The sequence below is a fragment of the Peromyscus eremicus genome, chromosome 6, assembly GCF_949786415.1.
Source record: "Peromyscus eremicus chromosome 6, PerEre_H2_v1, whole genome shotgun sequence".
In the NCBI taxonomy this organism is placed as follows: Eukaryota; Metazoa; Chordata; class Mammalia; order Rodentia; family Cricetidae; genus Peromyscus; species Peromyscus eremicus.
In genome coordinates this window covers 69,075,455-69,087,325 of record NC_081421.1, presented here as the reverse complement: position 1 = coordinate 69,087,325, position 11,871 = coordinate 69,075,455, and the positions used below count along the sequence as shown (strand labels likewise).

Here is an 11,871-nt window from a genome sequence, read left to right as displayed (position 1 = left end):
CAGGAGGAGGCAGGAGTCAAGTTTGGGCCCAGCCTAGGTTACACAGGAAATGTTCTTTGAAAAAAAAAAAAAGGTAGTTATAGAATTTGTTTACCTGGGTTGCTTGGGTCTTTGTATGAATAAAGAATAAATGGCAATATTTAAATTATTTGTGACAAAGTCTCACTGGCTCTCTGGCTGTCTTGGAACTATGTAGACCAGGTTGACCTTGAACTCAGAGGTCTACCTGCCTCTGCCTCCCAAGCGCTGGGTCAAAAGCCTGCTTTTTGGGCCCTGTATTTATTCGTTCATTTCTTTAGAGACAGGTCTTACTATGTAGCCCAGGCTGGCCTCTAACTCACAGAGCTCCATCTGCCTCTGCTTCCCAAGTGCTGAGATTAAAGGCACGCCCCACCAGGCCAAAGTCCATCCCTATTTTAAAACAACTTTATTACATGTGTGCACGTCTCTCTGCCCCCACCTTTATGTGGGTTCTGGGTGTCGACCAGGTTGTCAGGCTTGTGTGGCAAGTACATCACCTGCGGAGCCATCTCCTCAGCCCCAAAGAGCAAGTTTTTGGGGTTTTTGTTATTTTGTAGACAGGGTCTCTGAAGCCCTGGCTGTCCTGGAACTTACTCTGTAGACCAGGCCGGCCTTGAACTCATAAGAGATCCACCTACCTCTGTCTCCCAAGTGCTGGGATTAAAGGTGTGCGCTGCCATTGCCCAGCTCCAAATAGAAAAATTTAAAACTGATACATAAGTATCCAAAAACATTTCTTGGTACCCAGGGATTTTCAAAGTTACAGCTTAAACCTAAGGTCCAGGGACTCCAGAAGAGCAGAGAGGTTGTAAGATCAAGGGTCTAATGCAAGCTCTTCCTGGGCCTGCTGCTTTCCAAGCAACTTATTTCCATACCTCAACTTCCTCACTTGTATGGAAATGAACTTGCACTACTGGATGCTGACCCACTTTCCCACTCCCCAGACATATATACCTGGTGGACACGAGCCTAGCTAGTGTTTGGGGAAAGGCATGGAACTAAGAGATCTCACGGGCTCCATGCAGCAGCACCACTGCCCACACCAGGAATACAGAGCCTTTGGTTTATTCCTGTCAAAGCACTGAACCTTTACACCTATTATTCTATCAGCTACATAGTAAACTTTTTTTTGCCCGTGTTTTTGTTGTTGGGTGTACACATGTCATTATGCATTGTGACAGTGCCCTCTACTGGGTGCTGAGAATAACTTCCCTGTTGTGGGTTTCAGGAATCAAACTCAGGCTTCGCTGCAAGTTCCCTTAACCAAACATGTTTTGTTTTGAGACAGAGTCCTACCACATAGCCCCGACCTGTAACTCACCATATAGAGCAGGCTGGCCTTGAACTTAGGATCCTTTGCCTCTACTTCTGGAGTACTAGGTTTACAAGCAAGCACTACCAAGTCCAGGTGTTTTTTTTTTTTAAAAAATAGGGTTTTATGTTTATGTAGCTGATGATGACCTTGAACTCCTGATCCTCCAGCCTCCATCTCCCAATGGCTGCCGGTATAGCAGCTCAGCACACTTCTTTGTAATGCTTTTTCATTCAACCAGGCTCACTGTTCAGCAGGACAAACTTTTAAGGATGTATCATAATCCCTGGCTAAACCAGAAGAGAGAAAGCCAGAAACATCGCAAGCAGTTACTAATTTACTTGACAAGCTTGACTAAGAAAAACAATGTCATGGATACTGAGAGCAAGGTTTCTTCTCCAGTGCAGAGCCACCCCCACCCCAGAATACTGGTGATTTCACTCAGCTCTGTCTCTGGCACTTCCCTTAAGTGATTTCAGTGGCAGGATTTCAGGAAGGCAGGTTTGGACATCACATGGGGATAAGTCACTTGCTTCCTGCCAGCCAGGAACAGAAAGGCCAGTTTCTTTTGCTTATTACTAGGAACTTGAATTTCTCCCACATAGACTCAGAACGCAGGAATAGAAACTGAAGGGGAGAAGGAAGAATGGGTCCCAGTTTTGCTGAGCCTGTACTAAGCTTTGGGTATAAGTATACCATTTAATCAAGTACCCTGAACCTCTCATTTTATAGGGTGATGCACCTTCTGTATCAGCTACAGAGGATGGACAGTGGCTAGCACAGGCCTGATCTGTGCGCCAACATTCCTGCTCCCTCTCTCAAGTAACACAGTCAGGAGGTCAGACTGTCTACCCCAAGAGAGCCCTGTGTTCCTTACAAACTCAGGGACCACACCAATCTCCCCTTCAATCACATTTTCACCCTCCCAAACCCCAATAAAACACACCAACTGCTTCAGAGTATTTCTGGGTTTGGTTTTTTTTCATGGGTGTTTTTTGTTATTCTTGTTTTATTTCAAATACTGAAAAAAATCCCCCAGGGGTCTGTGGGGCTCCCCACTCACTGCCCTTTTCCCCATAGCAAACCTGTTTCAAGGACAGTACTTTTTTTAAAGGAACAATTAACGCTGAACCCCCAGCTTGCTCTGCAGAACCAGAGAAACTGTGTATACTGTAAAGAGCATAATTCCTTTTCTCTGACTCCAGGTCACGAGCCGCATTCCAATAATGCATCGCTCTTCAGAGTTGAACCAGAAGCCCTTATCAGTAGTCTGCTGATAATCCCTTCACCTTACAACCACCCCAAACCTGTGGTTAAGGAGAATGAGAGGAAATTTTCTTCTTTATCAGCTACAAATCCTAATTCATTTCCCCCACATCTTCCACTCCACCCGCTCAACCCCACCCTTGGGATTTCAACGAAATTTCTCCCAACAAGTATTTGGAAAAAAAGGTAGAACAAAAAAAAGTTCAAGGTCTTGGTGCTCAGCCCAAGGGGCTCCATGTGCTGGGACACCAGTGGGCAGGGGTCTCTGCCTCTCTAGCCTGCACCTGGGCCACCTCCTGACCCCTGGCTGCAAAAGCAGGGAGGGCAGGAGCCAGCACAGGACCCCAAGTGGGCGGCGTCTCCCGATCTGGTGGAGCCCCAGGCCGCATCATTCGCCTTGGCCACTGTGGATGAACACAAGAAGAAACAACAAACACACACACACACACAAAAAACGCTGTCAAGTAAAGGGGAGAACCTCTTGAATTCCACCCCAGTCTCAACCCCACAGCGTCTCCAAATACTTCATTAGGCTACCCGACACATGCCTGGATGTTAATCACAAGGAAGTAAAAAAAACAAAAACCTAAAAAACTTAGTCTTTTCCTATTTACAAACAGAATGTTTTCTGTCTTTTTTATATACTCATGGAAAACAGAAAAACGATTCTTGAGACATCAGGTAACTGGAAGTCTCCAGTGGAGATGTAAGACGCCTGCCTGCCTGCCTCAGGAGTCATGCAGGGACAGCCACCAGCAGCTGTGGAGAAGGAAGCACAGCAGTGACAAGGTGGTGACTGGCAGACACCAGTCAGGCTGCACACTTGTTCGGAGGGGGCTAAATAGCCTGGGTTTAATCGAATGCAATTACCCTTCCTTGCTAAGAAACCAGCCTGAGAAGCAAAGCTTATTTGCTTCCTTGGCATGGAGGCGTGAGACTAAGTTTGATTTTGATTTCCTTCCCTTTCCTGTCTCTGTCCCTACTTGTGCTCATGAGTGAGTGTGTGTGCACGCACGTGTGTACCCACTTGCTCCTGTGCATATTACTGGAGGTTGAAACTAGGGCCACCTGCACAACAGGAGAGCACTATACATCTAAACTTTATTCTCTAGCCCTCTCTTTGCTTTTTATTTGAGACAGGGTCTGACTAAACTCCCAAGGCCAGCTTTGAACGCACTCTGTAGCCCAGGCTAGCCTTGAAGTACCAAATCATTGTGCCTCAGCTTTTTTAACAGCTAGGATTACAAGCTAGCTTGACTTTCTTATTCCTCCTGTCCCTTCCTAAAAACCAGACTCACCGTGAACACCAGCCTTGAAGACACAAAACTGACCAATAGAGAAGGCAGCTCAAACACAAGAGAAAAGGTGCAGAACTCGAGAAGATCGGAGATGAAGAAAACGTACAAAATTATATATATATTTATATATATAATAACATGACATAGCTATGTACAACATGGCTGGGACACTGAAGAAACTATACAATGATGTTCAGCACTGTCCCCTTCCCACATGGACTTCAGATTAAGGATGACAGCATGAGAAAATGGAGCAAAAAACACAAAAATTATATACAATTACAAATGAGAGTCAAGGAGTTTGGGGGCCAGGGAGACCAGGGATCCTGCTCTCTCCACTCCTTCCTCACCAACCTACTCCTACCCAATCTGAATGACAGCCAGAGACCAGAGCGGCCAGTCAGGAGGAGAGCGTATTTACACACTTTCCCCCCGACACACACAGCAACAAACTCTCCAGACGTTCTACGGGCACACTGGACTCTGAAGGGGAGACAGACCGCATCATCCTGAGCAGTTCCCACTCGGGTCCTCTCTGCTGTTAACAAGCAGGTGGCATTCAGTAAGATCCAGGCCAAACTAGCGATGACACAGCAAGCCAGGCTGCTGTCTCCCTCCCACACCCTCTCTCCAGCCTCCACCAGTGAATCATCCGCTAAGGACCAGCTGCTCCAGCTGGCAGGAGCACTAACTCCTGGGGGCCAGCTCCGCTCATCCCCTTTCTTCTTCCATGCCTAACACACACCTAGCATCTGATTAGATCTGAAGCCATGAATGCCAACTGACAGCCTACTTCCTGAGGCCCATCCAATCTGCTGCCAGAGCGGGTTTGTAGCAGCTAGGGTCAACTGTAGACCCAGGAAGATGGGCAGAGTCAAATAACTTCCAGGGCTAGCTTCTTCAGGTTTGCTCTGGCTCTCCCTCTCTCAAGAAGGCTATGATACCTATGAGATTCTGTAGTCTCAAACTTCCTCTCTTCCCACGTAGCACCCTCCTGTTCCCCTGTCCTCTGGTTTTTGAGAGCTGAAGCCGGCAACAGGCCTCCCTCAGTTTTGGTTTTATGATGACCAGCAGTTCCGGCAGGTGTAGGATTTAAGAGTCAGAATTAGCCTACACACGTTTCCTTCTCTTTAGAGATGAGGAACAGAATCCAGAGGTTACATGACCCGGCCAAGCTCATACACAGGTGCTGCTAAGCATGGGCAACACTACAGCCCAGGTATTTCAACTCCTAAACTCTTCCCACTATCCCATAATACTTTCAAAAGCAACGGGCTGGAAAGGAACAGATCCCCATTTTCCATGAGTAACTTTCATCAAACTCTGATTCCTTGAGCAGCAGGACTACTGTTGGAGGTTAGGTGGGCACTGTGGTTGTAGGCAAGCCAACCCTTCTCGGCTCTGAAGGTCCCCCAACACCCACAGTGGGGACACAATGGGAGCACAGAGGCCTCAGGGACAACACACTCAGAAGCACAGACAGCGTCTCCTTCACTCAACCTTTGTCAACGTGTCAGTTCAGCCTTGGGACACTGAACCCGCCATACTGCTCCAAGACGCAGCCTGTCCCAGGACTTGGCCCTCCAAAAGGAGACCTCACACCTTCCACACTTCTCAGCACAGGATTAGCCCAGCACTACAGTCCTAGTCTTTCCTACTTTGGGGTCTCTACTGGGCTACGGTGAGGGTGTAGAAGTTTCAATTTACCCAAAGAAACGAACTCAGAGTCCCTCTTCAACCTAAGCCCCCAGCAGAATGACTTCCTGGATGGCAAGCTGAGCTCTGACTAGGTGCCCATTCCCTGCCTATAATATATAAAAGTCCAGTGGGTGAGGAAGGGGAAGAGAGGGGCCCAGGTTACCCCGCAAGCTTGCTGGTGACGAGCGAGGACTTTCTCTGGGGCAGGTCCTGTGGGGTGGGGATGTGGTCTCCGGTCACCAGGTTCTTGTCTGGTCCTGCACTCGGCAGCTGCTTGTTCTTCATCTTGGCTTTGGCCATGTTGTAGTCTCCTGAGTCAAAGTACTTTTGCTAGGAGACAGGAGGGAGGCTTAGATGAATGTGCCACTCCAGCGGTCTTCAAAAGCAGACTCCAATCTACCATCAGCACAGGCTCTCATGCAACCCAGCTGTCCAAGTTCCTCATGCACACAGTCCACATTACTCACTTGTACTGACATCTCTCCTAGCACGCTCTGACCCTGTCCTAGAAGAAACGTGTACCTTCACAGTTTTAGGGGCAGTTCTATCCCTAAACCTGGGGACAGCTCCTACACCTTTCTGTACCTTACTCGGCACAGGATGCATTCAATCAGAACCACTTACTTCATTAGTAACAGCTTATGGAGGGCCTTACTAGGGCAAAGCAATACCTTGGTATTGGGGAAACAAATGAGTAAGATTCAAAGAAGGGTCAATCTGGGGCTACCAGCACCAGAAACCAACCTGAACCAACTCCGAGTTAGAATGACTCTCAGACCAGGAATAGGAACTGGGCGTGCTCAGGAGGCAGTGTGCTTTCTGGACTCCCACCACTCCCACACATGTTCTATGCTGAGACAGTCTGCCCACGCCCGGCTTGCCTGAGGCGAGATAAGTGGCAAATCAGCACCACGCCATCCTCTGTGACTAAGACGAGCACCTGGGATTCTCCGGAGGAAGCCACTTCCTCCCATACACTCCAGCTTAATCCTTAGTCTACCTGTCAGCTTTGGTAGAGACACCCGACCCAGAGGCAGACTGGAAGGCCATTCTGGTTGGTTGGTTGGTTTTATAAACTTCTGTGATCTTACAGGTTGAATCCAGGCTGAACAAGTGCTTTCCCTTGGGACTACATCCCTTATCATCATTCTGTACATGAAAAAGAACTGTCTGCGTGTTTTGTTTATTATTTTATTTATTTACTTTTTTTCTCCCTGGAAGACAGAGTCTCACTATGTAGTCTCAGCTGTCCTAGAACTTACTATGTAGACCAGGCTGGCCTCAATCTCACAGAGATCTGTATACCTCTACTTCCCCAGTGTTAGGATTAAAGGCATGTACTTTTCTATTTCTAAAGATTTGGAACATTTTTTATTTACGTGCGTACATATGTCTATGGAAGCCAGAGAGGGGTTCAGATCCTCCTGGACCTGAAGTCACAGGCAATTGTCAGCTGCCTGATGTGGGTGCTGGGAACAAAGCTTTGGCTTCTGGAACAGCAGCAGCCCCGCTCTCCAACTGCTGACCCAGCCCTCTTTTTCTGTGTGTTTTTTTTGTTTGTTTGTTTTTAAATTACTTTTCTTATGTGCATTGGTGTTTTGCCTACAGGTATGTGTGTGAGGATGTCAGATCTTGGAATTACAGATTGTCATGAGGTGCCACGTGAATGCTGGGAATGGAAACTGATCCTCTAGAAGAACAGTTGGTGTCCTTCACCACTGAGCCATCCCTCAACCCCTCTCTGTTTCTGTTTGGTTTCCTTTTCTTTTTAAAGGCAGGGTCTCATTTTAGCCTAGGCTGTCCTGAACTTACTCTGTAGACCAAGCTGTTCTTGAATCTGTGGTAATCTTCCTGCTTCAGCTTAGGTGTTGAGCTCCACCCAGCTACAGTAAGTTTCTTGGGGGAGTATAGTTAATGTCTGGTGCTAGTCTGAAGAAACCTAGTGCTCAAGCTGAAGATCTGTGAATCTTCTGACACGATTCGCTCTAAAATTTGTCTCTCAGCCTTAATAAGGACACAGCCCTTAACCCCAGCACCACTCAACAAGGCAAACGCATGGCACAAGACTCACTTCCAGGCTCTAACACCTTGTCTGCAGTCCCCATCTCCTACCCACCCGAATGCCCAACACTAAGCCTTCACTCCCTATAGTCAGAAGGGGACTGACATCATTGCAGGGATGCACAATAATCTCTTTTCCTCTTTTCAAGTTTCTAATTCATCTCTACTACTGCCCAATAACCAAACCTACAGAAAAACATGCGTAGAACCTCTACAGACTTCATCCAAGGTGCCACAGTAAAAGGGTGCCGCATACCCCTTTCTGGAGTCTCTTCATGAGGAAATCGGAGCCTCCAGGCTTTTGTCCTAGGCTTGGGTATTTGGCCTTTAGCTTTGCCTCCTCAGCTCTCTCAGGGAGAATACCTTCTTTCTCCTGGGTGTCCTGAAGAAAACAAGCCAACTGAAATTAAAGACTGAAAAACAATGACTTCTAATATCTGATAACCTTTTTTTTTTTTTTTTAAAGATTTATTTATTTATTATGTATACAGTGTTCTGTCTGCAGGCCAGAAGAGGGCACCAGATCTCACTACCGATGGTTGTGAGCCACCATGTGGTTGCTGGGAATTGAACTCAGGACGTCTGGAAGAACAGCCAGTGCTCTTAACCTCTGAGCCATCTCTCCAGCCCCCTCTGATAACCTTTATCATTAACATTTTTCTGAAGACCTATCGGCTTGTAAACATGCCATCTCCACTCTGCTCTTTTTAGAGAGTGTATGTTTTAAAGATTTATTTCTTTTATATGAATATGCTTGCATGCATGTATGAATGTATATTACATATATGCATGGTGCCCTCAAGGTTCAGAAGAAGACATCAAATCTTCTAGAACTGGACCCTATAGATGGTTACGAGCCACCATGTGGGTGCTGGGAACCAAACCCAGATCCTTTGCAGAGCAACAAGTGCAGCCAGACAGTGGTGGTGCACACCTTTAATCCTCCTCTGGGCTTCAGAGCAAGTACCAGGGCAGCTAGGGCTACACAGAGAAACCCACTACAAACTACAACTGCTCTTATCTACTGAGCCATCTTTCCAGCTCCTCTGATCTTAAATTTAGACCCTTGTTCAAATCCCCAAGGTTCAAGATAACTGTATCTAGTGAAGAAAAAGATAAGCTAGTTCTTATACTACACCCAGGGAACCACCCGATGACCTGTGAGCACTAGGTTAAAGTCAATATCTAAACATGGTTCCTGAATCTTAGCGCTCACTCAGCACCAATAGCAGGAAAGACACAAAAGGTACTGGGCAGCCCTTTTAGCAATACCAGGTAAGTGGGAGAGTTTCTGGCCTTCCTACAGGTCAAAGGAGCTGAGTCTTCTGAGAGGCTCCGTCCTCATTCAGACTCTAAGAAGCCATCTGGTCTCACTGTGGAGGATGCTAGGCATGTGGCCTATTCCAAAGATATCCCCCTGAATAATCCACTTCCATAAATGTAGGCAGACAGGAGGTAAACAGAGTTAATGTGACATTAGTTTTAACCTCAAGAAAATAAGAAACTAGTTTCACTGTGGTATTTATATATCAGTCTCATAAAAATAAATAAATAAAAAGATTAATGCTTACCCCAGTGAGGTAGGTGATAGAAGTCTAGGGAAACACCAAAGCTCAAATTGTTTACAGAGGTTCTCATCACTGTCTCTCTCCCCTTCCCCCTCCTCTCCTATGTAGCTCTGGCTGTCCTGGAACTCTCTATGTACACCAGGCTGGCCTTAGCTCACAGATTTCCCTGTCTCTGCCTCCCTAGTGCTGGATTAAAAATGTATACCACTACCACTGGCTGGTCTCTTGCTTCTTGTGGGCACGTCTATTAGTTTAGTCATTTAATTATTATTTTTTGGGGGGATAGGGTCTCACTCTGATGACCAAGGCACCTTCTGCCTCAGCCTCTGGAGTGCTGGGTGTGACACACTTGGCTGCTTTTTTCTTTTTCTGGTACTGGGTTATAAAAAGCCTCGTTATGCTAACAAAACAGTCTACCATTTACTTATAGTTCCAGCTTCCCTTGCTGCACTTTAACGATTTGGGTTTTGTTTTTGTTTTTTTTTCCAGACAGGGTTTCTCTGTGTAACCCTGGTTGTCCTGGAACTCGCTCTGTAGACTAAGCTGGCCTTGAATTCAGAGATCCACCTGTCTCTGCCTCCCGAGTTAAAGGCTTGCACCACCATTGCCTGGCTAGTGGATTTTTCTCTTGACAACTCAGGTACTGATATAACAGAAAGTGTATTTAATGCGTCCTCAAGTTCAGTGTTAAGAACTCAAATATAGAGCACAAGAAGGGGTTTTGTTGGCATTAGTGTTTTCATCATGCGATGGTGAGTGGACTATATCCCACTCAGCAGGAATTCAAGGGGCTCTCCAAGGCACTGACGGTGAACAACAAACTATCCCTATCAAAACAGGCCTGAGGAAGTTGCCACCTGAACTTAGCCAAGGTAATAATTACTCTTCTCCCCTCCCCCAATTCTGGTTTATTTTAAACGTCTTCACCTTGACCTGTATCTTTCTGTGGTTGAGGATGCTCCAGTCTGATGGCTGGTCACTTATCTCTACTAATCATACAGCCCATCTATACCCTAGGACCACCAGCCATCCCCCTTTCATTCGCCTCATCTTTCCAAACACCCGCCCACGCCAGAGCTCGGCCAATTATAGAACAGCTTCCACCGACTGACTAGAAGGCTTACTGGCCAATAAGGAAGGGAGTCGCACAGAATGACAATCGGCTTGACTAATCGACATCAGAGTACCAGGCCGCGCCGAAATGCAGCCTGCGCGACATACGCAGTGGCCAACCCCGGTGGAGCTCGAGGCAGAGGCGGCCAATCAGCGGCGGCGGGGGCGGATTCCGCCCGCGCGGCTACCCCCGTCTCCCCCTCCTCTCACCTGCTTCTCCTCGCCAGTCTCCTCCGCAGGGTTCTCTTCTTCTTGTTTCTGGGACATGGCAGGACCGGGACTGTGCAATTCAGGGCCCGGGAAGTCAGCCGGAAAAGGGAAGGGGAAGGGGAAACGGGGACAACCTGAGCTGCTGCTTCGGCTCCTGTCACTATGGTTGCTCAGTCAAAATGGCGGCCCGAGCCCGTGACGTTGAGACCGCCCCCTCCTATGGGAGCCAATCAAAGAGGGCTTGATGGGGCAATGACGTAACGACACACCAATAAGCGTTGGTTGGAGGGGGGCGCGGAATCAGAGCTGACAGGCACGCTAGAACACCAACGGAGAAAGAGAGCAAGCCACAAGAGCCAATTAGAAGCCTGCAGGGAGCTTAGGGGCAGGATAGCTAGCTTTGGTATTTTTGCTTCTTGGGTGGGCAGAAGCTTCCTTCAGTTTCTTGGCCAGGTCTTGGGCAGGCTTTCGAATGTCAAACCAGAGGGCCAACAAGGAAACCCTGGTGCAAAGGATTAAGCTTTGAGCGGTGTCACAAAGAAAGTTTCCGACGTCCAGAAATAAAAATTGGAGGACAAATTGATATTCATCAGTTTTCAGGGACTGAGTGCTAGCTTGTACCAGCTGTCTTGTATGGCTTTCGTTCCACACTTTAGTCTTTATGTAGGCATTATAATTATTAACAGTCATTCTGTGGCTGGGTGGTGGTGGCGCACGCCTTTAATCCCAGCACTTGGGAGGCAGAGGCAGGTGGATCACTGGGAGTTTGAGGCCAGTATGGTCTACAAAGCCAGTTCCAGGACAGCCAGGACAGTTACACAGAGAAACTGTGTCTTGTAAAAACAAAACAAAACAAAGCAAAAAAAGAAAAAAAAAAAAAAGTCATTCTGTGGAGACCTAAATCCTTGGAATTAGGAGTGCAGTCCTAGGTACATGGTAAACATTTAGCACATATATTAAATACCTGTTAATGTAAACAGAATCACAGTTCAACAATGGTTCTTAACCTGTAATACTCGCACAAAGGATGCTGAAGCAGGAAGATCTCTCGAGTTTGAGGCTAACTTAGGCTACACAATGCGACCTTGTCTCAAAAACTAAAAGTAACCAAGGAAAATTTAGTATCTGTCAGTAGATAGTACTGTATTACTTTTATAGAAATATATACATAAGGCAGCCTCTGCCCTTCAAAGCATTTTAATTCTCAACATTAAGTCTCCTAAGAGTGTTAGTCAAAAAGTATTACATATTTATATTCTGAATACTTGGTCTAACTGTAGGGTGAAAAGGGCCAAGGAAAAACACCCCGACCCTGACTTGAGAA

At 46.9% G+C, this 11,871-nt stretch overlaps 1 protein-coding gene across 1 annotated transcript; it reads right to left on the bottom strand.

Moving 5' to 3' along the window:
* Positions 1-2,219: 2,219 nt before the first annotated feature.
* Ensa (endosulfine alpha) lies at positions 2,220-10,758 on the bottom strand. The gene is made up of 4 exons (XM_059265871.1): positions 10,548-10,758; positions 7,913-8,038; positions 5,759-5,925; positions 2,220-3,003 (listed from the first exon to the last, which is right to left on the bottom strand). The coding sequence occupies exons 1-4, from the start codon at positions 10,602-10,604 to the stop codon at positions 2,988-2,990; spliced, it is 366 nt and encodes a 121-aa protein (XP_059121854.1). The 5' UTR covers positions 10,605-10,758; the 3' UTR covers positions 2,220-2,987.
* Positions 10,759-11,871: the final 1,113 nt, after the last annotated feature.